Below are 26,961 nucleotides of genomic sequence, written 5' to 3' on the forward strand. Positions count from 1 at the left end.
CTGTTAGCTCTCAACAGAGTAAGTACGGTGGCTACTTCATTCAGCTTCATATTTGGTGATTTTCTCTGGTAAACATATTCAACCTGGCATAAATCAATTGCAAATCAACCAAAATCAACTGTAACTATTTATATAAATTGTTACTTAAAAATGCACGGATACTTCTGGGTTGTGTTTTCGGGGTGCTGCTTGTCATCAAAACCTAAATATAATGTGAATTTACAAATGGACAGTGCTGTGATTCATAACCTCACTCTCCTGTTTTAAGGGGAAAGGTGTATGCATCAAAAATCACCCAACATGATAAGTTATCCTGATGTGAACAAAATTGGTTCTCTGGAAAATTTTAATAAAAAAATATCTTTGGAAAATGCAATTATTTTTTTTTAAGTTTGCATCTTGAAAGCTAGGATTACGGCTGTAATAGAATAAATCAAGGTCGTTTTGTAGCAAGGGCTCTCACACAGCAGTAGAGGAATCAGCGAGTTACCACAAACTAACTCCAGGAGTAGACACTAGGGGATCTGGATTCGCAGCTGAAGGGAGGCTGAAAAGAACGCATTCCATTGACCAAAATCATCCAGTCTCTATAGTTCACAGGAATGTCACAGATCTTCAAAAGCCACTGATGGCTCTCCATCCCATTGCTGGTGACAGTAAACCTGCCATGTAATTAAAAGGAGATGTAGCCCTCATTTCTTGATGCAGAGACTGGTTTAAAGGAAAACAGCAACTGTTCACATAGCATGCAATTTCATTAGGAAAATGGAAACAAAATTGCTTTCTTTTCAAGAGTAACTCAAACACTGCAGATGGTCACTCAAGCATCCAAATACACTTCGTTAAATGTGCTGCTGATACAAAGTGTCACCTGAGAAAAAACAATAGCACAGCTGTTACTTTAAATCAAAAATTAGTGAATCCTTAACTCCTATTTTCATACATCATTGAAATATCCACTAAAGAAACATAAACAGAAAAATATGAGGTGGAAAATGGTAGTGAAGTCCTTTAATAGAAGCTGAAAGGCTGAATATTCCACGATGTAATTTTCTGAATGGAAACCTGATAGTCCAGAACGTGTATCAAAGAAAACCACCATTAACTTAAAGAAAAAAACAAAACAGACATGGTGTTAATACACCATGGGATTAATACACCATTAATCCCAGCACGAGGAGTACAGAAACAGGCAGATCTCTGTGAGTTCGAGGACAGTCCAGCATACTTATATAGTGAGTTCCAGGCCAGTCAGGCATACATAATTAGATTGTATAAAAAAAAATTAATCTTGAAAAAAGGTACAATAAATATATTGTACTGTGTTGATTCGAGCACTATTCTGTGACAGGGCCACACTGAAGGGTCAAGGAAAAGTTATGTAAAGGTCACTCGAAGACAACATCCTGGTACACAAAGGTACGAAATAAATGAAGCTTTTGTTCACAAAGGTGACATTTCTAACAATTAGAAAACTGTGCAAAAATGTAAATAGACTTTGCAGACATTTTAACAGTCATAGAAAATAAAGAGATATGTAACAGCATAGAGGAAGTTGTTTTAAAGATTGGCAAACATTCATGTTGTTTTTAATACAGGTGGAACTTTGAAATGATAACAGTTTATAAAACTAAAGAGAGTACTTAACTTTTAACACAAATGTACTGTGTTAAGTTAAATGGACTTAAGTGCATTTATGGAGATGCAAAAATATTTGTTCCACTGCTTGCTCTTTGGGCTGAGGAGGGAGGAAGACTTGATTGGGGGAGGGGGAGGGAATGGGAGGTGGTGGCGGGGAAGAGGCAGAAATCTTTAATAATTAAATTAATTAATTAATTAATTAAAAAAAAGACTTCCATGAGTTACAGTTTACAAGAAATAAGACTGAGCCAGTAAGAAATCTTATTGGAGGTGAAATGCACCCAAGTCCATGCCTGTTTGCCCTCTCTGGAAGGAACCCAGATTCTTGCTATAACAAGCAGGGAAGTGTTGGGGGAAGGGCTGCCTTCCTTTAAGAAAAACTCTGATGTGGGATGTCCTTCTGTATTTGTGTTGATTTTATTGGTTGATGAATAAAGGTGTTTTGGCCATTGGCTTAGCAGAGTAAAGCCAGGCAAGAAACCCGAACATAAATAGAGAGAGAGAGAGAGTAGGCAGAGTCAGAGAGACACCAGGTAGCTATGGAAAAAGAAAGACGCCGCTGCCGGAATGCCACAGTCTCGTGGTGATACACAGATGAATAGAAATGGGTTAATTTAAGATATAAGAGCTAGGTAAAAAAAACGCCTAAGCTATTGGTCAAGCAGTATTGTAAAAAAAAAAAAAAAAAAAAAAAAATTGTTCCATATCACTATGTAAATAGCATGTGAAAATATGTATTAAGGTATGTTAATTCCTTGACTTCTGATTTGAATATATTACTAGCAGATGCCTCAAGAAAACTAAAAAATTGCCAGTAGCAAAGTTAGAATGACAGCTTACATAGAGAGGAGAAGCTACATAGCACTTTGAACAGCATAGAAAGCAGCAGTGACTTTATTCACTAGTAACTAAGTCTCTTGGTTCAATTGCAAAAGGAAAATATCAAAATCAACTATAGAAAAATACAAATTTTTAAACGTGCACCCCACAAGGGCTGAGTTAATGGCTCTGTCAGTGAGGACCCAAGTGCAGATTCCCAGCAACTACGTAAGTAGCTGGTGCTGTGTTGTGTGCCTGCAATCCTTAGGAAGACCCCTGGAGTTCACTGGCCGGCTAGCTTTGCCAAATCAGCAAGCCCCAGTTCTGTGAAAGACCTTGTCTCAGAAAATAAGAAGGAGAGCAATAGAAGAGGTACCTGGTGTGGACCTGTGGCTTCCAGATGCATGTGCATTCAGATAAATACCTGAACACCTGCAAATGCACACATGTGCATACACCATACACACAAAGAAAAGTTTAAGTCAGTCACCAAACAGTTTGATGATGAAGCCCAGAAAGAGTATAATGCCCCTTTCAGTGTGCAAATCCAAGGAATAGATTTGTATATTCAGCTAAACTATTTCTTACACCTTGATTACTATCTAGAACTGTGTTGGTTGCCATCCTAGTTTTAAAAAGTAGAACTATCCCTGATTTCAGTATGCTTGCTTTCTCAGAGAGAGTGTGAAGCAGACACAGGAGACAAATGAGCAAGGCAAATGACAGACCTTTAGGCTGCTCTTAGTAAAGCGACATTCAAATTAAACATCAAAAGTCAGTAGTTATTCAGAGTCAGCACATAGAAAGCCTTGTAGTATTTTAAACTTGATTTTGAAATCGATAGCAGTGATAAATTTTTAAATTTTTTCCATCCTCAATACACTGAAAGCATAAAGGATATATGTTTTTTTCTCAGCTTGGAACAAACATTTTCTATATATAGTCGATTGTGTACTCCAGTAAACAATGAGTATCAGTTCCACACTAATGAAGAAATATAAAAATAATCAGAGACATTATAGATCAATGAAAAAATTTCAACTTAAACCAGAAAACATACATCACAAATGCATGCTTAATCATCATGGCAAAATATAAAATACAAGTTACAGTTAAGCAACACAGCCTGTTCGTGGAATCCAGATGAGTTGTTACATGTTTACATTTTATCAAGGATCAAATATTTTTAAGGAATTGCATGATTGCTTTTGAATGTGAACCTTTCAAATGCAGAAGAAATAGACATACGAAGACAATGCTTTCATTGAATCAGAACACATTGTGATTTAAATAGAACACCATAGGAAGATTCAGTAGATACAGACAACAAACATAAAACTGAAGAATATTAATGTTGCAACAATTATTTATTCTTCTTTAAAAATGTATCACAAACTGCCAAGCCAATTGACTAAAGAAAATTGTTGAATAACTAAGCTCACAGGAATATTGGCAGTATCAGCTACTGCTTACAGAAGAAAGAACACATGAATAAGTTTACTATAACACTCTCTGCTCACTGCTTTCTGGCTTTGCTACTTTTCAAGTAAGACATCTCTAAATTTTACATGAAGACTGAATAATTCAGTAGTCAGTGATGAAAAACAACACGATAACCACCTTCATTCTGTTGGGGCTAACAGATGACCCTCAACTTCAGGTTCCAATTTTTCTGCTTCTATTTTTTGCCTACATGTTGAGTGTAACTGGGAATCTGACAATCATATCCCTCACTATATTAGATTCCCACCTTAAAACACCCATGTACTTTTTTCTACAAAATTTCTCCATATTAGAAATTTCATTTACCTCTGCCTGTATCCCTAGATATTTGTACAACATAGCAACAGGAGACAGGTCCATCACTTATAATATTTGTATCATTCAGGTGTTTTTTACTGATGTTTTTGGAGTAACTGAATTTTTTCTTCTGGCCATTATGTCCTATGATCGCTATGTGGCCATCTGCAAACCCCTGCATTATGTAACCATCATGAGCAGCAAGGTGTGTCAGAAGCTTGTTCTCTGCTGCTGGCTGGCTGGTCTGCTGATCATACTCCCACCACTGACCCTGTTCCTAAATTTGAGATTCTGTGACTCAAATGTTATTGATTATTTTGTCTGTGATGCATCTCCTATCTTGAAGATCTCATGCTCAGACACTTGGCTCCTAGAGCAGCTGGTGATTGTCTGTGCAGTGCTGACCTTCATTCTGACCCTCGTGTGTGTTGTTCTGTCCTACGGACACATCATCAAGACCATTCTGAGATTCCCCTCTGCCCAGCAAAGGAAAAAGGCCTTTTCCACCTGTTCTTCTCACATGATTGTAGTTTCAATCACCTATGGAAGCTGTATTTTCATTTACATCAACCCTTCAGCAAAGGAATCTGTGGCTATCAATAAAGGTGTGGCAGTTTTGATGACATCAATTGCTCCCATGTTGAACCCTTTCATTTATACTCTGAGAAATAAGCAAGTGAGACAAGCCTTCAGTGATTCCTTCAAAAAAATTGTCATGATCTCAATGAAGAAAAAGAAAATTCAAATATAGAAATAAAATATTAATTAAGAATAAACCATTAAAGTCCATATATGTTTCTCTCTTCTGGATTGGATCTGTATTTGGATGAACTTTCTCATGAATTTTTGAGAAACAGCAGAATACATGTGTTATAAAAACAGAAGTGATGAAGCTGGAGAGATGGCTCAGAGGTTAAGAACACTGGCTTGTTCTTCCAGAGGTCCTGAATTCAATTCCCAGCAACCACATGGTGGCTCATAACCATCTGTAATGAGATCTGGTGCCTTCTTCTGTATTCATAATAGATAGACAGACAGACAGACAGACAGACAGATAAGATTTATAATGGGAGTCAAAAAAAGAAAATAGAAGTGATTAGGGACTGGGGCTGGGGGAGAGGAGACCATGAGAGGAGGGTTAATAACAATGATGTGCAAAAAGCATTATGAGAACCACTATTTAGTAAGCTAGTTAAAAAATATTTTTAAAGGAGTTAGAACAAATGTACTCTAAATGGCAGGGGCAGGGGTTATACTTCCCAGAAGCTACAAGATATGAAATGAAAATTCCAGTGCCAGATATGGGGTACCTCCCTATGTCTTCTTTATTAGGACAACCCCAAAGACCTCCAAAACATTAGGATACTGCCCCTGCTCATGATTGACAATCATAACTTATAACCTTATTGTTGAAGACACCACATGGTTTGGTTATACGATATAGGATTAATCAGCCTGGAACGGAGCTGGAAGCTTCCTCCCTGCTAGCTAGCTTTCCTTGTACCAGAAGATGCCATGCAGGGTGCTATGGGGAAATATATCAATTTCCTAACCACCAGTGAGCCTTCTATTCTAAAATAATATTGATACCCATGCAAGATATACTGACTGGTGCAATAAAGTCACATAGGCGACAGGAGTAACCAATTGCTTTCCAAGTGAATTTGAGACGCTCCGTACTGGCAAAAATTTATGCCTGGTAGTACAATGTGGTATGATTATAAAGAGATTGTGGACCCTAGGTGGGGAAGCTGCTCCTGTCATTTTGCTAAATGAGCAGGTCTAATGGACTTCTAAATATCTGTGTTTATCCCCATAAATAGTTCTATCTTCAAAACTGGTCAAAGCAACTTCTTTTTGAAGAGTCAAAGACTCATAACTGGTAAAAGTATTGAGTCTAAGTTGAGTGATCGACCCTAATGAGGACAGTTATCACCTTGAGGCTCAGAAAACCTCAAGGAGATCATAGGGAACAAAAGCAAGGCTAGAATGCAGAAGAGAGCGGGGCAGTGTGGTCTTCGGGACATGGCAGAATGGCAGCGCTCGTGGACTCACACAGCTGTGATGTGCACAGAGCAGAGACCATCATCTGTACTCCAGCAAGGATGTGGGAGGAGCATATGAGGAGCCACCCCCTTTTAATTTACTTTTTTATTTCTCTTTACATTCCATCCACAGTTCCCCCTATCCCTCCTTCCACCCACCCCTCTCTATCCCCGATCCTACCCCATCCACTCCTCTCAATGGGTAAAGGCTCCCATGGGAAGTCAACAAAGTCTGGCATCTTAAGTTTGGGCAGGACCGAGCCCCTCCCCCATGCATTAAGGCTGAGCATGGCATCCCACCACAATGGACTCCAACAAGCTAGCTCATGCACCAGGGATAGATTCTGCTCCTACTGCCAGGTACCTCAAAGATAATCCAAGCTTCACTTCTGTCTCCCACACATGGAAGGCCTAGTTTGGTCTCATGAAGGCTCCACAGCTATTGGTCTAGAGTTCCTGAGTTTCCACGAGCTTGGTTCAGCTGTCCACGTAGATTTCTCCTCATGACCTTGACCTCCCTTGCTCATACATTCCCTCCTCCCTTTCTTCAATTTGATTCCCGGTGCTTGGTTGTGGATCTCTGGATCTGTTTCCATCAATTGATAAATGAAGATTATATGATGTCAGTTGGGGTACTCACCAATCTGATTACAAGGAAGACTAGTTATGGCTTCCTCTTCACTATTGCTAGGAGTCTTAGCTGGGGCCATCCTAGTGTATTCTTGGGAAATTATTTAGTACCAGGTTTTTCCTTAATCCCATAGTGACTCTGTCTGTCAAGATCTCTCTTTCATTACTCTCCCACTTCGTCCTCCTACCCCCCTTGACCATCACATTCCCTCAAGTTCTCATCTCCCATTCTGGGGTTTTTTTTTATGACAGCTTCTATTTCCTCATGACTTATAGGTCAATTTAAATTGTTCACCTGGTCTTTATTTAATTGTGGTAAAAGGTATTTATCTAAAAACAAGTCCTTATCTTTTACATTTTCCAATTTTGTGGCATATAGGCCTTTGTAGTAAGACCTAATGATTCTCTGAATTTCCTCAGTGTCTGTTGTTATGTCCCCTTTTTCATTTCTTATCTTGTTAATTTGCACGTTCTCTCTTGGCCTTTTGGTTAGTTTGGATAGGGGTTCTCAATCTTGTTGATTTTCTCAAAGAACCAGCTCTTTGTTTCATTGATTCTTTGGATTGTTTTCTGTGATTCTGTTTTGTTGATTTCAGCCCTCAGTTTGATTATTTCCATTCTTCTACTCCTCCTAGATGAGTCTGCTTCTTTTTTTTTTCTAGAGCTTTCAGGTGTGCTGTTTAGTCTCCAACGTGTGCTTTCTCCTTTTTCTTTAAGTGGGCATTTAGTGCTATGAACTTTCCTCTTAGCACTGCTTTCATAGTGTCCCATAGGTTTGGGTATGTTGTGTCTTTATTTTTGTTGAACTCAAGGAAGACTTTAATTTCTTTCTTATTTCTTCCTTGATTCAGGTGTGGTTCAGTAGTTGACTGTTCCGTTTCCATGAGTTTGTAGGCTTTCTGCGGGTTGAATTGTTGTTAAATTCTAACTTTACTCCACGTTGATCCAATAATACACAGGTGGTTACTCCAAATTTTTGTATTTGTGGATGTTTGCTTTGTTACCGAGTATGTGATCAACTTTAGAGAGGTTCCAATGAGGTGCTGAGAAGCAGATATATTCTTTCCTATTTGGGTGGAATGGTCTATAGATGTCTGTTAAGTCCATTTGATTAGTTACATCTGTTAGTTCTCTTATTTGACATGTCCATTGGTGAGAGAGGGCTGTTGAAATCTCCTACTGTTATTGTGTGAGGTTTGTTGTGTTATATGATTTCTAGTAATGTTTCTTTTACATATGTGGGTGCTTTTATATTAGGGGCAAAGATATTCAGGATTGAGATTTCATCCTGATGAATTGTTTCTGTTATGAGTACAAAGTGTCCATATTCGTCTCTTCTGATTGATTTTAGTTTGAAATCAATTTTATTAGATATTGGTATAGCCACATTCACTTGTTTCTCAGGTCCGTTTGACTGGAATACCTTTTCCCAACCCTTTACTCTAAGGTAGTGTCTGTCTTTGAGGTTGAGGTGTGTTTCTTGTCACCAGCAGGATGTTGGATCCTGTTTTTGTATTCATTCTATTAACCTGTGCCTTTTTATAGGTGAATTGAGTCCATTGATATTAAGCAATATTAATGACAAGTGGTTGCTAACTCCAGTTATTTTTTTGGTGATAGTGTTTTGTGTGTTTCACTTATTTGAGTTGTGTTGGTTGAGGGTTGTCAGATGTCTGTGCTATTGTTGGTGTTGTTGGCTTCCTTGAATTGAGGTTTTCCTTTCAATACTTTCTGTAAGACTGGGTTTGTGGATATGTTTTGTTTAAATTTGTTTTTGTCATGGAATATCTTGTTTTCTCCAACGATGGTGAAAGAAAGCTTTGTTGGGTACAGTAGTGTGGGCTTGCATCCATGGTCTCTTAGTGTCTGCAACACATCTATCCAAGACCTTCTGGCTTTCATGGTTTCCATTGAGAAGTCAGGTGTAATTCTGATAGGTTTACCTTTATAAGTTACTTGACCTTCTTCCTTTGCCCTTCTTAATATTCTTTCTTTATTCTGTATGTTTTGTGTTTTGATTATTATATGGAGAGGGGATTTTTTTGATCCAGTCTATTTGGTGTTTTGTAAGCTTATTGTACCTTCATAGCAATATACTTCTTTAGGTTGCGAAAGTTTTCTTCTATAATTTTGTTGAATATATTTTCTGGGCCTTTGAGCTTCCACAACTATTATTCATAGGTTTGGTCTTTTCGTGGTGTCCCAGATTTCCTGGAAGTTTTCTGTTAAGAATTTGTTCGATTTTGTTTTCTTTGATCAATGAGGCTATTTTCTCTATAGTATCTTCAGCACCTGGGATTCTTTCTTCTATCTCTTATATTCTGTTGGTTATACTTGTCTCTGTAGTTCCTGTTCATTTACACAGATTTTCCATCTCTCAGTTTGTGTTTTCTTTATAACCTCCATTTTGGTCTTCAAGTCTTGAACTGTTTCCTTTACCTGTTTGATTGCTTTTTCTTGGTTTTCTTGGATATCTTTGAGGGATTTATTAATTTCTTCTAACTTTTTGTTTGTCTTCTCTTCCATTTCTTTAAGGAAGCTTTTCACTTCCTGTTTAAGGGTCTCCATCATTTTCATAAGGTTACGTTTAAAGTTGATTTCTTCTTCTTCTTCTTCCGGATTAGGATGTTCAAGTCTTCCTGCTATGTGTTCACTGGTTTCTGGTGTTATCATGTTACTTTTCAGGATGTTGGAGGAATTCTTGCATTGGTGCATGTCCATCTCTGCCTTCAAATGAGGCCAGCAGAGTCTTGGCGTCTTGGTCCAATATTTTGCTGTGGCTGACTGTGTACTTGGGAGTTTTTATTGCTCTGTCCTCTCTTACGTCTCCTCAGCACTAGAGCAGGCTCTCAGATTCCCTCTGCCTTGAAGCAGTCTGTGCTGGGGGATCTAAGGACCTTGCAGATGAAAGGGATTGCTTTGGGGCTGGGTGGATTTGGGTAAAGCCAGTAGCCGGGAACACACCCTGATGAACAATCAGAAAAGCTTACGGAATTGGAGGGGGCCTGGACTCAGATCCCTGGGACTGCTTAGCCACTCACTCACCTCTCCAGGTCCCCTCAGCACGGGAGCAGGGCCTCTTGCCAGGCCCCAAGGACTCTGTAGACAAAAAGGCAGGCTTGGGGGAAGGGTGGAATGGTAAAAGAAGCCCCAGCAGCAGGAATACTCCTCGCTGGCTCTCCGAACCCCTCAGCCCTGAAGCAGGCTGTCCCGATGTCTTATTTTAACCCATCTCTATTAATCTGTGCATCACCGTGAGGTCATGGCCTACCTACAAAGTTCGGCATGTCTCACTCTGGTGGGGGCTCCATGGCTTCTCTTTTACTCTGCTCTTCTTTCTCCCAGCATTCAGCCCAGCTTTCTCTGCCTACCTCACTTTCCTGCTCAGGCCCAAGACAGTTCTTTATTCATTAACTAATTAAAGCAACACATAAAGAGAAGGACCTCCCACACCACTGTCCTTGCCCAAACTGAGACTATAATGTGGCACAAACAGCCCTTGTTTAACCTAGCTCACCAATCGTGTTGCTGGGTTAGGGAAAAGGAAAACATGTTGAAAAGAGAGTGAGAGAGACATACCCAGACCTGCAAAGAGGGAGGGAGGCAGAGGCAGATTATGCTTCTGTAGAGAACTTTCTTAATTTTATGGGGTTTTTTTTTGGGGGGGGGGGTGTTTGTTTGTTTTTGTTTTTTTGTCCCTGTGAACGATATCCAGGAATTCCCATCAGAGGTTGTGGACATTTCTTGGTGATTTTAAAGTTTTATTTCATGCAGAAAAATGCAGATTAAGAAATGGAATAAGCCGGGCGGTGGTGGCGCACGCCTTTAATCCCAGCACTCGGGAGGGAGAGGCAGGCGGATCTCTGGGAGTTCGAGGCCAGCCTGGTCTACCAGAGCTAGTTCCGGGACGGACGCCAAAGCAACAGAGAAACCCTGTCTCAAAAAAAAAGAAAGAAGGAAGGAAGGAAGGAAGGAAGGAAGGAAGGAAGGAAGGAAGAAAGAAAGAAAGAAAGAAAGAAAGAAAGAAAGAAAGAAAGAAAGAAAGAAAGAAAGAAAGGGAATAAGAGAAGTCACCTCAGGACAGAATCCCACACTGCTTTATTTCCAACTTGTGAAAAGGAATTAGAGGAAAGCTTAGAGATGGCCATTGTTTGAAGTTGTGCAGCTGAACCCTCAACTGCCGTGGAGACCCAAAGATGCCGGAGATTCCAGAGCTGTGGGATACCTGCTGAGAAGGGTAGCTCACAGGCAGTGGAAACAGCCCAAGAGAAAGAGGTGTGTTGCAGTCAATAAAGCTGAAAAAATTGGAGATGAGAAGAATTTTTTTTTTACATCAAACATGGAGATGAGTTTGGAGTTTGCCCAGTTGATTTTCACTGGTCCAGTATTTCCTCACTATGCTCACTTCCCTATGTTTTGGAATGGTAATGTATATACTGTGCCATTATATGTTGGAAGTATGTTATCTGTTTTTGATTTTGATTTTATAGGGGATTACAGTGAAAAGATCACAAGGCTCTCAGAAAAGACTTTGATCTTTGGACTTTCAGACATTGTTGAGACTACAATAGACGCTGGGACTGTCTTAGGTTGGATTTATTATTGTTATGAAAAGACACCATGACCACAGCAACTCTTTTTTAAATTAATTTATTTAAAAAAATATTTTCTCGATGGTGGCGCACGCCTTTAATCCCAGCACTCGGGAGGCAGAGGCAGGCGGATCTCTGTGAGTTCGAGACCAGCCTGGTCTACAGAGCTAGTTCCAGGACAGGCTCCAAAGCCACAGAGAAACCCTGTCTCGAAAAACCAAAAAATATATATATATATATATATATTTTCTCATTTTACAAACCAATCCCAGTTCCCACTTCCTCCCCTTCTCCCACTCCCTTCATCTTCCCTTCCCACCCCCTTCCATTCCTCAGAAAAGATAAGGCTTCATGCGGGAAGTCACCAAAGTCTGGCACATTGCTTTGAGGCAGGAACAAGGCCCTATTTACTATAGCTAGGTTGAGCAAGGTGTCTCTCCAAAGAGAATGGGCTCCAGAAAGCCAGTACAAGCAGTAGGGATAAATCCTGGCGCTACTACCAGCAACCCTGTAGTCTGTCCCAGCCAGACAACTGTCACCCACATTCAGAGGACATAGTTTGATCCTATGCTGGTTTCTCTATGGTCGGGTCAGAGTCAGTGAGTTTCCATTGGCTCAGGTAAGCTGTTCAATGGGAATTCTTTGCTCATATTCTTGTTCTTCCCTCTCTCTGTGTTATATGTGGTGTGTGTCTGTGTGAGGGTGTATTTTATGTGTCTCTTTGTTTCGTATGTTTGTATGTGTGTGTTTTATGTGGTGTGTGTATGTGTGAGGGCGTGTGTTTTATGTGTCTCTATGTGTATGTTGTATGTGGGGAGTACTTACGTGTGAGATAGCGTGTTTTGTGTGTCTGTGTGTGTGTTGTATGTGGTGTGCATGTATGTGTGAGGGTGTATGTTTATTGTGTCTCTGTGTGGTGTGGTGTGTGTGTGTGTGCACTTGCTTTTCTGTGAGAGTGTGGAGGTCAGATATTGACATCTGGTGTCTTTCCTCAATATGCTTGCCACCTTACTATTTGACACAGGGTTTCTCACTGAACCAGTGGCTTACCTTTTACATTCTATATAGGGAATATCTAGAATCAGCTCATCTCTGACCCCATCTTATATGTTACGGTTACTGGTACAAGTCAACATGCCCAGCTAGTACATCAGTGTTGGGAATCTGAATCCAGGTCCTCATGTTTTTAAAGCAAGCACTTTATCTGCTGAGTCATCTCCTCAGGCAGAGAGAGAGGCAATCTGAAGAATTATCAGAGTAAGAAACTCAAGAAATGGAATTGTTTAAACCCCAAAGAAAAGCAATCCACAAAGAAATATTCAAGTTGGCGGTGGTGATGCACACTTCTAATCCCAGCACTTGAGAGGCAGAGGCAGGCAGATCTCTGTGAGTTCAAGGCCAGCCTGGTGTGCAGGAGCTACTTACAGGAGAGGCTCCAAAGCTACACAGAGAAACCCTGTCATGAAAAAAAATTTTACATGGTATAATAATCACTTCTGAGCAAGAGGTAGGAATTTCGAATACAGTGTGCTTATGCTTTGGATAGTTATTGATTGAAGAGTAAAGAGATGATAATGGGAAAAATATGGTGCAATAATTAGGCCGATCCCCCAATTTATGACAAGCAAAAGAATTTAACTAGCTGGTATACATTCTACCAATATAATTTTCTGCCTCTTTCATCAAAGGTCAATATCAGAAAGGTCTTGAACTAGTTTGAAACAGACTGCTGACGCCAGCCATACCCAGCTTACCTGAGAATTCACTTCAAGAGAGAGGAGGAAGATCCTGAATATCCTCCCTCATTTTCACTTAGTATCAGGCCACTAAGAGGAGTGAAGATGCAGGACTTTTCTGACAGCATCACTGAAGGCTTGCTGTACTTGCTTATTCCTTAGAGTGTAAATGAATGGGTTAAGTAAAGGGGCAACTGAGTTATTGAGCACAGCCACACCCTTATTGAAGGCAACTCCTTCTGTTGCTGAAGGCTTTATGTACATGAAGATGCAGCTCCCGTAAGAAAGGGAGATGACAACCATGTGGGAGGAGCATGTGGAAAAGGCCTTCTTTCTCTGCTGTGCAGAAGGGATCTTCAGAATGGTCCTGATGATGTGGGTGTAGGAGAGAATGACCAGCACCAGCGTGACTATCAAGGTCACGACCGCTAAGACAAATTCAATGAGCTTCAGCAACCTTGTGTCTGAACAAGCGATTTCTATGAGGGGCCCATAGTCACAGTAATAATGATTGAGCACATTGGATGCACAGAAATCCAGCTGACTGGTCAAGATGATTAAGAATAAGATGATCAGGAAGCCACTCAGCCAAGAGCAGAGGACCAACAGGGAGCAGACCCTGTTGTTCATGATGGTGGTGTAGTGCAGGGGCTTGCAGATGGCCACATAGCGGTCATACGACATGGCCGTCAGAAGGTAAAACTCAGTGGCTCCAAACAAGATAGCAAAGAAGAACTGCGTGAAGCAGCCAGCAAGGCTGATGGTCTTGATTCCCGTAGAGATGCTGAAGAGTATCCGGGGAGTAAACGTGGATGTGAAGGAGATCTCCAGGAAGGAGAAGTTCCTGAGAAAGAAGTACATGGGTGTCTGGAGGTGGGGATCCAGCAGTGTGAGGAGGATGATGGTCAGATTCCCCACAATGCTGAGGATGTACGTGAGCAGGAGAAACAGGAAAACACAGACCTGAAGCTCGTGGGCATCTGTGAGTCCCAGCAGAATGAATTCAGTCAGAGTTTGATTTTTCATCACCGACTTTTGTGCCTTGTGAAGCTGAAAAAGAGAGAAATGGGCGATGATGGTGAACAGAGCCCAGTGCTGCAGTCAGGAGGCCTCAGAGTTCCCCTGAAAATCTGTCTTTAGGGAATCCATCTGTTCTGCATGATCCAGAAGCAATGGCTGCTGGCTTCAAACTTGCTCTTCACCAAATCTGTGTTAAAATGTACATCCTATGACTTTGCTCCAAATAGTCCCATGACCAACTGGGCTTTCCTGGGTGCAGCTTTTCAATTTTAATTTTTATGCCTTATTCTTACTTCAACTCTCAGAGGATGTAATAGCACCAACTGTCTTTCCCCAGCCTCACGTCTCGATGATCCACTCTATTGTTGTCATCTCAACACATTCACCACCTGCTTTATTCTGTTTCTCCATTTGCTAACACCCACAGTGCAGTGCAAGATTGGTCCTCTCTCTCTCTCTCTCTCTCTCTCTCTCTCTCTCTCTCTCTCTCTCTCTCTCTCTCTCTGTTTTGTGCCTAGGACAGAGCTCAAAACAGCATTCAAATACTGAATTCTGTGTATGTGTGTGTGTATATATATATATATATATATATATATATATATATATATATATATCTGTAATGGGATTGTTATTCCAGAATGTCAATATTTTCAGGAAGGGGTTACTGGGCTCCCAAAGATTCTCTTTCAGTGTTTGCTAACTAAGTCTGTTAGAGGAGACTTTGGAGAGGTTTTCTTGTCTAGCTGGGTTTCTGGCATTCAGCTTCTGGAGATTTCACTGCTTTGTCTTCCAAATTTATGTTCAGATCCAACACAACACAAGCACACATGGATCATGTGCAAATATTTTCATTTCATCATTGCAGTAATAAAATACTGGAAACAATAAAATTACAAGAGTATGCAAAGAACAATATTACAATTATTTCTATTGTGGAATAATATGGGGAATTTCTGTTTTATGACTTCGATAAGACTATAATATATGCTGGTGCCCTGCTTCCCAACAGTGTGATTTTAACTTTGTGTGCACAGACTAGCATTTGAAAGTATTCCAGTGGCCAGGGATTTTTTTCTGTGTAAAGGATGGAATATCTTTCTTTATCCTTCATGTTAAAAATGTTCAATACAAGCCAACGTGTGGTTTTTAATATCAAAATTTGCAGAAAGGTAGTAGACAGCCCTTAGAGAGGTGGACGGACTCACTTTTTGACACAGGGAAGGAGCTGAGAGATTTGCCTCTGGATGTTAGGTGGGGTGAGTCAGATGGAGATGTTGGACAGACTGGAATTTCGGACAGTAACTAACACAAAAGCAGGTTTTAATACTAACCTGTACCCTGATTGGTCACAAAGCGCAGATGCAGGCTTGTGGATTCCTGGTGCTGTGAGTCAGAGTGGAGAGTAGATATGGATGGAACCTGACACAATGGATCATTCCTATCTGGATCCTCCCACAGGCCCCCTTTTCTCACAAAGCACCGGCTTCTGTGGAGGTTGTCTGAACGTTTCTAGTTCTCCTCATCTTTAATCAGTCACTTACTGCCCCTTTCATGGGTCCACATAGACTCAACCTGTAATCCCTGAGGATGCTGCCTTATTTGAAGCAACTGGATATAGGAACAGTCAACTGAAAGCCCTACTGCTTGTATATTGTCTAAAATGTGGTCTTGGTCTTTTTTTCCAATTTTATATAAGATTCAGGAAAACAATTTTGTTTAATTGACTCATCAGAGACCATTGGAGGATAAGTGATTGCCCTGAGACTCAGGTCCAGGAAATGTTAGTTAGTCTCTCTCCAAAAGAGTACTGGGGATTAGATTTAAGAGGTAGCTATGTAAGATGCTCCAAACAGACCCATGAGAAAGCTGCCTCCATGTAGGAGTTGGAGTAATCGCTTTGTGGGAACTTAAGCAATAACCATGGCAGGGGAAAGAAAGTGAAGTGTTTACTCAGGGTATCTAAGGGGACAGAACTGATAATGGTGTGTGTGTGTGTGTGTGTGTGTGTGTGTGTGTGTGTGTGGTTCACATGCATACATACACACATACATAGTGGATTTATTATAATGGCTTAAGGGCTGAGGTTGGACTGGTCCAACAATGACTGTCTCCCAATAGAAAGGTCAAGAATCCAGTAGTTGGGGCTGGAGAGATGGCTCGGAGGTTAAGAGCACTGCCTGCTCTTCCAAAGGTCCTGATTTCAATTCCCAGCAACCACATGGTGGCTCACAACCATCTATAATGGGGTCTGGTGCCCTCTTCTGGTCTGCAGGCATACATATATACAGAATATTGTATACATAATAAATAAATAAATATTAAAAAAAAAAGAATCCAGTAGTTGTTCAGTTCATGATGCTTTATGTCTATTGGAATATGGAAGATGTATGTTATTTTTCACTGTGTTTTTCTTTCATTAAACATATATTCTTTTATCATTTTCTCATACCATAGAATTTTGAATACAGTTTCCCTCTCTCTACTTCTGTCTGTTTCTACCTATCCCCTCTCACATCTGAATTCATTCCCTTTCTATCTCTCATTAGAAAAAAACAGGCTTCTAAGATATAACAACAAAATATAAGGAAAAATAAAACATAATAAGCTAAAAATCCTTATACTGAAGTTGGACAAGACAAGGCAACAGAAAAATAAAGGAACCACAAGAGAAGGCACAAGCATCAGAGACCCACTTGTCCACACATTCAGTATTCCCCCAATAAAGTGTTAAACTGAAAGGTATAATTTAAATGTAGAGGACCTGGTGCAGACCCATGTAGGTCCTCTGATTGCTACTCCAGTCTTTCTGAGTACATATGACCTTTGCTTGGTTGTTTTAGAGGGCTTTGTTCCTCTGGCATCCTCCATCCTCTCTGTCTCCCCACTCCTCCTGGTTCCTCTTCCCTGGGATTCTCTCTAAGGGGAGGGATTTGATGGAAACATCTCATTTAGAGCTGTGTTTTCTAAGGTCTCATTCTCTGTGTAGTGTCTGGCTGTGGGTTCCTGTATTTCTTCCCAATCTGCTGCAGGAGAAAGCTTCTCTGATGATGGCTGATAATAATCTGTGTGTGGAACAGGATATCACTTGTTGGGTGTTGTGTGTTGTGAGGGTCAGTCAAAGACAGAGGGTCACTCCAAGATATAATTTAATCTCTCTGGCAGCTGGGAGGAGTAGTTTCTTCGAACTGAACTCTAAACAGATGTTCAAAGGAGTATTTATTACAAAAGTTTTGTTTATTGTGTAAAACAAATTCCACACCCAAAGCCCCTGATCTAATCTATATGTTTTCTGAAGGAAAAGATCACTTCCCTGGAACTTTATTCCTTACTATGTACTGCTTGTAGTGCCCAATAATGCAAGACACTCCAGGTGTGCCAGGACCATCTTGTGACCAAAGTCATGCAAAGACTGTAAAGTTCCTTCAGGAAAACCACTCTGTAGATAGATAACAGAAAACAACCACTGTTTTCACAATGGTTTCCCTGAGGGTCTAAGTACTTCTAAGCACATTAATTTTTGGCTCATGATTTTTCCTGGTAGGTAGAAGCAACTCCAATGCCTTCTATTTGGCCTTTCTAACCATAATATCCTATTCCACAGACCAGGGAATCAATGTGGGAGTTCTGCCAGTATCTGAGTATATCTATCCCAATTATATATCCTGGAACTAGAGACATAACCCTAGGGTAAATTAGGGGATGTATTGGACTTAATGATTGATGTACTTATGCCAAAACTCCATGAATCACACGGCCTCCATAAGCCCCTACTTTAACTGAGGTCTATAATGCTTCTTGGGGTCTTCTGGAATTAGCATCAATTCAGAATCAGTATCCAATAGACCCTAGAAAGTCTTATTGTTTCCTTTCTCCTGGCATATGGTTGCCTTTGAAAAAGTTCATAGATTCTCTAGGATGAGAAACTAATAACAAAATTGTTAGGTATTTTAGTAAGGTCCTTCCTCAGAGGGACCAGGTCTTCCCTTCACTCAAGGGATTCTGGGTCTGCAGAATGGGTCATGTTTGGAAACTGATTCATAAGCCAAGATTCCCTCTGATCCCCAAAATTCCCATGTTGGATTTCATGATCCAACATAATGCTTCTTTCATTTGTTGAATAATTTTTTTGCTTGTACAGATAGAACAAAATTAGTAGGCTTCAAATCTATTTCACTTCCAGAAATACCAAGACCTATTATTACCACAGTAAATCCTTCAAGGACTTCTGATGTGAGAGCCAAAGTTATGTTTTATGTTTTAATTACTATGCTTAAGGGAACCATGAAACATAAATGCCTCTGATCCACAAGCCATTGTCTAAGGAGATATAGTTCCTGAAATGCTAGATGTTATTGTTTATGGGAGGTAAGAAATCACATGTTTTCACTCCCCTGAACAAGTTTGTTTGACCCAACTACACCAGTCTTGCTTGATCATGTGTGGTCAGGATAACATCAAGATGTACACTTGTCCCTGATTTGGCCTAGAAGAATTGTGGTGAATTATGGGTTTTTCTTCTTAAGCCCCTTGCAAAATGTAACTTGGGGACATTTTCTGGGAACCTGGGTATGGACCTGGCCATAGCCCATCTGTTAGAACCCAGGCTCAACTTGTCTCTGCCCCTTGGGAACCTGGCACCCCTCTGCATATGACAAGTAGCTCCCTGACTGTATGCATGTGTAAAGGTCTCTTTCAGAGACAAACTCTTCTCATTCCGGATCTCTCTCTTCCCACCACAGCAAGCAGCTCTCAGCCTATCTCTCTCCTCTCCTCTTCTTTCTGCCTCTCTCTGTCTCTCTATCTCTCTGTCTCTGTGTGTCTCTCTTCCCTCCCTCCCCTACTTTTCAATACCCTCTTCTATTCACCCAGGAACTTCATTCACTTCCACCGCATCACCCACTAGCAAGTCGACGAACAGGTAGAGAGTTCTTAGGTTCCCATAATTTGCCAGGTTTCCCTCAAATATCCCATGCTTTCAACAAATCTTAAAAGTCACCAGCTAAAGGGTGTTTTGTGAGTTTGGTTCTGGAAAAATTCTCATTTTGTTTCTAGAGTTGAAAGACTTTAAGCCCTTGATGACATTAAACCCACTTTGGTTTGGGCAAAGTCAGTGTCTTTGACCTTTACACAGGAAAGCAGCTTTCTCTCTAAATTCTGTACTAACACATGTGGTAGAAGCTTTATCCTTTGGTCTTCCAAGGGACCTTAGTGATCATCTGGTTTAACAAACAAAAGATCCATGGGATCCATGATTTTAAAAAGTCACTAGTTAACAATATAGTAAGATGAAGTTTAGGAGGAAAAAACTTAAACTTCAACAGCAATGGCTTGGAAAGTGTCCTTGGAGAAAGATGTAACAATGGGGTCAGAGAGGTCACGTGCAAGCCATTGTGTCAGGTGGAAGCACAGATGGAGCGTCTTTTCACTCTTCTTACTGCTTGAGAGATTATTCAATGGCGTTCAAAGAAGCCTCTTAGAGATTCCCTGATTGAGGCTGGACCTGTGAGAAGTCATTCAAAAACAGCCTCCACAGCTGAACGCTTTTCCTCATTTCTGGGCACTCTTCAACTGGAGTCTTATGTTTTGCTTGACTCAATATTTGAGGGAAGTAAGGGCTGTGAACACCCACTCTTCCACTCTTCGCAGTAGACCCCTACCCAATTGATTTGCTTCCTAACTTACAGCTGGGGTGGAGAAGAGCCAGGGTAGTTAGTTTGGGTTGACATGGCAGTTGAAGACTAACTTGTTCATAGTTTGTGAAGAGTTACTGTTAATACTAGCTTTATTAAAAATTTATACCTAGTAAGTCATCAAACCTGATAAATAAATTTATTATAATCAACAAATATATATCTTTTCCATTTTCCAAATGTGTTGATGACATAGATACTAATAGATTTATTAATATTAACCCACCTTTGTATCACTAACACAAATCCAAGGTTTGTTATCATTCTTTTAACAGGAAAAAAAGGATAATTTAACGATTTACTATTTTTTATTTAAAATTCCAGCTCTGCTTTTTCTGAGTTAGATTATTTTTCATCCCCCACCCCTTGTTTTGCTATATATCCTAGACTGGTCTTGAAGTCTTGATTCTCATGCCTCAACCTCCAGAATATTGGTATTAATTTTCCCAATTTCCTGTGTGTGTGAGATGCATGTGTGTTATGTTTGCATATACATGGGCACATATGTATTTGCATATATGTGGTCACATGTGAATATGCACATACATGCATGTGTGTATACCTTTGAAGGTCTGAGGTTCAATCTTCTACTAAATTTTTTACCCTATTCACTGAGGCAACATCTCTCATTTAAAACCAGAGTTTATCTATGGCTAGCGTCTTGCAAGTCAGCTTGTTTTGGGATCCTTTGTCATTGTTGTCCAAGGCTGGGATTCCAAATTTCTCTGGATGCTTAGTTGGCATCTACCTGGGTTTTGAGGATCTGAACTCTGACCTTATGCTTCCACGCTAAGTCATCTCCCCACATGAGGACAAGGGGTCAACTGTAAAGAGAAATGAGAGGTTATGACTCAAGGCTAGAAGATATTGGTTACTGGAGTCTTTGAGTGGAGGTGAGGTCTGTTTCAGAGTTGAAGGAGGGATGATCTTAAGGGCAAGGGTATTTTGTTCAGTATGTCAAAGAAAAACTTTGATTTATTGAACTAAAGGGTGAAAATAGTGCATACACGGGGAAAAGCCTTGAAGATACCACTACCAGCCTCCCTCCCTGCCAACAACAAAAATGAGAAGAAAACTGTGAGATACACAGGGAGGTCAGGAAGGAGTTTTTCTTTATTCCCACTGAGTCATCTGACTGATTGGCAGATTATTTAAGAGACCAATATGGGCAGTGAGCACTAGGCAAGTTTGGTTCGGGTTTCAGAGAGGTACTTTCCATTACTTCATCGACTAGAAAGTCTGAAAAACGTGTAATAGGCCAGTGCTTAGTGGAGTCTCCATATGCATGCTACAGCACATGTGAGCCCGTCCTCACACATATAAATAAACAGATCAGTCAGACAGATAGCTAACTAACCAACTGACTAATAGAATCAGTGGGTGTATGTTAAAAAGAAAGAAGAACAAGTGGAATTTAGAAAACAACTTGGGGTGTCAATTCTCTTTGTGTAGTATGGATCCCTAGGATTGACTGGTTGTCAGGACGGGCAACAATTTACAGTCTGAGTCATCTCTCCAGCTCTGAAGTGACATCTTGTTTTAAACTTTATTTTATTAAATAAAAGTATTGTCTCTTCACAAAATTAAAAAGCAGCAATATTTGTGTATATAATGTGTACATAAAAGCACATATGGTACTTCTAAAGTGTTATTCTGGGCTTACGATGACAAGAATTGGGGAACAAAAATTAATTGTATATCTCTCCTAAAAGATCAGTATATAGCTTTGTTCTTTTTTATGGATAAATCTTCTTGCTAATTCTAGTCAAGGGCATAATTTATTAATGAGCAACCCCCATGAGCCTGATTAACATAACACAGTCAGTAGAATATAGTGGATGCTAGATGTTGACACACATGGTCACAATAAAGTTTATATCACACTGTGACTGTAAAGACAGATAATATTTCTATTACAGCATGTCTATTATTGTGAGAGACATAGTTTCTATGTTTGTTTCGACAGTCACGTCAATCCACTTAATCAATAAATGTTGTGTTGTGACCATACTGTTATTTCCAGACACATTTCTTAGAATAATGCCTGACAACACTGGGTAACATTACTGGATTTCCCTTCTGCATAGGAAATACTTGTGATGTCAGTTATTCATGTGACACTTCAGGGTGTCACCTATGCTGTTGCTAACCTTTCACGCTTGAACATTTCAGTGATGGTCTCATTGCCTTGGGAAAGTTCCTTCTTTTACATTTTCTATGCTATAGAGCAAAATGACAAACAATCTTTCAAATATTCATTAACTTGTGAATGGCATACCAGAGGATTCTTGGGCTCTCTCTGTTCTTGGGGGAGATGGATGAATAGAACAGAGTGTGTATTAGATTTTTGGAGATTTTTAAATATCCACAGTAACGTTTTTCCCTGTCTTCAGAATAGGCACTATGGGATCAATTGTGCTAACAAACAATATGTTCCCTGGAGGTCTTGATACGGGAGATTAATAATAACCTTTTGTTGTGATAGTAAAGAACTAAGGTTAAATAGATGTTTAAAGAAGGCATCCTGGAGAGACAAGTGAGGAGGTTGCAAGGGGAGTGTTAAGCTTAGGTCACCATCAGGCTGGAGAGAAGAACATCAGGGGTGAAGTGATGGGGTTGGATGTCATCCTTGTACTGAGTGGCCTGCAAAAGAGACTGTTTCTTTACTAGCATGTATCAATTATACAAAGTGATGATCTTCATATGACATTTCAAACAAGCTTATATTGTAGTACCAGAGGTATTTTTAAGTTGTCTTCAAGTCATTTGGAAAGCCACAGGTCCTTTTTAGGTAGAGAAAATAGGTATGCAACTTATGAATTGTAGTTCTCTTGAGCAGACCCCTTTAAAAATTTTTCATACATACTATGGTTTTCGTGTTTATATGAGATTTCTGGGTGCAAAGTGTGTGTCTCTGCATCTATATGCATTTCTCGCACTTTTTTCTCTGGCTCTTTTACCTCTATTTGTATCCTATTCCATTTGTTTTTGTTTTATCTTATGCTTTTATTTTTTAAATGCCTTTTTTCTAATGAGAAAGAGAAACAAAGGGTGTGATTTAGATAGGAAGGGAAGTGGAGAGGTTCTGGGAGGAGAAACTCCAATCAGAGTATATTGTATGAAAAGAATCTATTTTCAATAAAAAATTTAAGAAAGCAATTGAGACAACCATACGGTAGAGTCTTATTGCATGCCACGTGCTCAGTGTCTCCTATTGATAACTCCCTACATCATTCTGATGCCTTTTATAACTAATCAATTGGTACTGATAGGTTATTGTTAAACAAATTCCATCATTTATTCAGATTTTTAAAAACATTTACCTAGTTGCCTTCTGTACTTCATGATCTTACCCAGAATGACCGTATTGAATTGCTGTGTATCTTTAGTCTCCTCTTGTCTGTGATGGATTCTCTAACATTCCTTGCTTTCAACGATCTTGCTAACTTTGAGGAGCCATGGTCAGATAGTTTATAAGATGATCCAAAATTGGAATTTGTCCAAGGTTCCAGGGAAGAAGCCCAAAGAGGGACAGTACCATTTTAAATACATTGTGCCAGAAAATCTGAAGATCAACTTCTGATCAATTAGTGAACTTTTCAAATTTGTAAGCTAGAAGGTTCTGTAGAGTTTAAGAAAATAGTATTTAAGGATGATAAACCCCATGCATAAGGGTGAGTAATATTGAGAAAAAATTAGAAGGATATCTTTAGGCAGCTTTGTGCCTAGAATGCTAACTGAGAGATTAAGACTTTAGGTTAGTACTCTAACAACCTTGACAAGAATATGAGACATGGGTGAGACAGTTTTCTCTCTCCGTGGATCTTCCGTCAAGAAAGAACTATTGTTTAAACAATTTTCTTTTTTGTTTATTTTTGAAATTATAATATAATTCCATCATTCTCCCTTTGTTTGCTCCCTCTTTCAAATTCATGGCTTCTTTTCTCATTAATTGCTGCTACATGCACACACATACACACATATATAGAAATATATACATATATATTTCTAAATATAATCTTCCCAGTCTGTACAATGCTACTTGTATGTATGTTTTCAGGGGTGATCAGTTCATATTGATAATCACTTGCTATGTGCGTCTCTGAGGAAGAATGTTCTCCCACTCTCAGAACTCCTTAGTTACCTGTAGCAGGAAAACCTTTTAGTGGAAGAAACTGGTAATTCTGAGGGGGTAGAGATGGAAGAGTTGAGATCAGGGTGGCATAGACACATATCTTTGGAGATACGTATGGAAAAATTAGCTATTTCCATGTGAAATTCTAATCTTTATATAAAAGTTAATGCCACAAAGTGCTGAACATTTTGGTTGATCAAACTTGGTACAGTCTCAGTAGTGACTGGACTTGATGTAAGAGTGACCTTAGTGGTTCATATTCTGTATCTACCCCTCCCCACAGGTGCTCTGGTTAAAGTCAGCAGAGCTTAGCCTGATTTGCATTTCCTCTAGTTGAGTGGGTGACCAAAAGGAGAATGCCCCATTTTCATAGAACACAGGCAGGTAGATGGGTGCCTTTTCTGGACCTAATTAATTTCAAACATTTATCCTATCCAAATATACTTGGTTCTTGAATAGTGAATTCGATAGGTTTTGAAAAAATCTTAAAATTTTTCTTTTTGTGTTTTGAGAGAAGGTTTCTGTGCTCGGGATGGTCTTGAAGTTGTTAACTAGCTCAGCCTTGAACTCTTGACCTTCTTGCTTCTGCTTCCTGAGTGCTGAGATTACAGGTGCCTGGCTATATGATTTTGTGGAAAATTCTTAGCTTTTTTTGTTTTTTTTTAAATATTTATTTATTATTTGTATACAATATTCTGTCTTTGTGTGTGCCTGAAGGCCAGAAGAGGGCACCAGACCTCACTACAGATGGTTGTGAGCCACCGTGAGGTTGCTGGGAATTGAACTCAGGACCTTTGGAAGAACAGGCAATGTTCTTAACCTCTGAGCCATCTCTCCAGTCCGAAAATTCTTAGCTTTCACCATTGTCCAAAGCAAATAAGGAGATTAACTATTATAAATACTGACTGCTGAGGGGTCACATTCACGTGCAACCATTAACACAGATGCTTATTGAATATGCAGATCCTACAGGTGTGTGTTTATCATAAAGGAAGCCTGAGGATGTTAGTTATATTTTTTGATGTTTTAGAAATTTTAAATATGAAAAGAAATTCTTTGGAGAATAATCCTATTTCCTCTGAATACTTTTGTCATCTAAAGAAGGGTTATACCTTTAATATGTCTATGGTCTTACTTGGAATATACCTGAGCAATTAGATGTTTGGTAGGAATAAATAATAGCTCTGTGCACATTATGAAGGCACAAAACTTTATTTCCATTATTAGAAAACACATAAACAATGAGGAAGACTTTATCACTTTAGAGCATTTTAAAAATTTGATCTGAGTTATTTTCATGATGATTACTGGTTCTCGTCTCACCTTCCCAAATCTCTCCATGATTTTCAGTTTCCCCAGGAAAAAAAAAAAAAGAATACCAGTATTCCACCACAGAAAATGCTTACATGAGGCACAAGCTTAAGGAATTAAAGACAAGAACACGCCAAGTTGTTTTCTTCATTGACCACTTTGCATATGATGATGCAGTATTCTGAAAATACCTCTTGCATCCTAAGAGCCTGGAACTTTTGCTGGACCTCACAGCTAGGGTTAATAATAGACCTTGAAGTAGCTTAAGACTTAAGACTGTTATCCTACTGTGTGCACAAACTGTTTGATTAAACTGCCTTTGAGAGAATAATGTAAGGCCAACTGTACTTGTTTTGGATTTTCTATGCAATTGACTTTTACAACCTAAGCTAATGCATAGTTGCAATTTTAAGCCATGTACTCTCTCCTATGCCCCTGACCCAGATAATGCACGTGTATCATTTTCTGAAAACAGCAAACATAGGTTGTAAACAAACTTCCTGAAATCTACCATTAAGGTTGAAAGCAGCCATTTATGGATATTGATTGATAAACAATGATATGTGGGTTAGTTGGGATCAGATGGAGCCAGTGACTTAATCCCTTTAAACCTCAGCTTAAGTTTTCTGAAAAGTATCCCATTCCTTCCCCATGTGATGTTTCTGTGTTGTTCAATAAATTCAGAGTGAAGCCCTCTGTTAAGACAGACAGACAGACATGTAACAGACACACATGGCATATACAGGAACACAGCTCTTCTCTCTCTCTCTCTCTCTCTCTCTCTCTCTCTCTCTCTCTCTCTCTCTCTCACACACACACACACACACACACACACAGAGAACCACACAGACACAGAGACACATACAGAAAGAAACAGACAGGTACAACCACACAGACAGACAGACAGACAGACAGACAGACAGGGACAGACACAGATACTGGTGCAGACACAGATGCATACCAATGCAACTGACAGACAGATGAAGGAAGATACAGGAGTGTGATGTGGAGAGTTCAGATTTGAACTTGTTCTTGTCTAGATGACAAGAGAAAGTGTTTTTATTTCTTCCCTTAATGTGACACCAATGCATTTTTGGTAACTCAGAGTTAATCGCTAATGCACATAATCCTCACACACATCTAAGCAATTACCTTGATCTTTCATCTTTATTCCCACATATTCAACAACACCCATCTTGTCGCCAAGAAAGCTCAACTAAAGGTCCATCTCAAAAGATTGTTCGGGTCCCTGCTTTCTCCTTCCTTATAAATTTTCAGCAAAACTAACTGAATAGTCTCATTTCCTTTTGCTTTTAAATAAGGTGTTTAGATCGAGAACACCACCTTGTACATTGGGGCTCTTCAGAGGAGCACACAGATACACATGAACTTCTCAGATACTGATAGACTGATAGCACCAGATAAAACATCCCTAAAATGCCTGAGTTGGCAGCTGAAAGATGAGCTAAATTTCAGTTCTTTGATTGTGGCCAGTTTGTTATAGATGTGATGAAAGGAGGGAAAGATGTTTGGTCTTTAGGG

General features: G+C 39.7%; 2 protein-coding genes across 2 annotated transcripts; one reads left to right on the forward strand and one right to left on the reverse strand.

The window, feature by feature from the left end:
* The first annotated feature begins 4,057 nt into the window (after positions 1–4,057).
* On the forward strand, positions 4,058–5,011 carry LOC130866449 (olfactory receptor 6C2-like). Its single transcript, XM_057757909.1, has one exon. It carries the CDS (start codon positions 4,058–4,060, stop codon positions 5,009–5,011), a length of 954 nt encoding a protein of 317 aa, XP_057613892.1.
* An 8,342-nt stretch (positions 5,012–13,353) lies between these two features.
* Positions 13,354–14,289, reverse strand: LOC130866198 (olfactory receptor 6C4-like). Its single transcript, XM_057757426.1, has one exon. The coding sequence runs from the start codon at positions 14,287–14,289 to the stop codon at positions 13,354–13,356; it is 936 nt and encodes a 311-aa protein (XP_057613409.1).
* Positions 14,290–26,961: the final 12,672 nt, after the last annotated feature.

The sequence above is a fragment of the Chionomys nivalis genome, chromosome 25 (assembly GCF_950005125.1).
Source record: "Chionomys nivalis chromosome 25, mChiNiv1.1, whole genome shotgun sequence".
NCBI lineage: Eukaryota > Metazoa > Chordata > Mammalia > Rodentia > Cricetidae > Chionomys > Chionomys nivalis.

Bases quoted from the DNA above. Each gene is read 5' to 3' on its own strand.
- LOC130866198 (XM_057757426.1), bottom strand. From the start codon at position 14,289: ATGAAAAATCAAACTCTGACTGAATTCATTCTGCTGGGACTCACAGAT.
- LOC130866449 (XM_057757909.1), top strand. From the start codon at position 4,058: ATGAAAAACAACACGATAACCACCTTCATTCTGTTGGGGCTAACAGAT.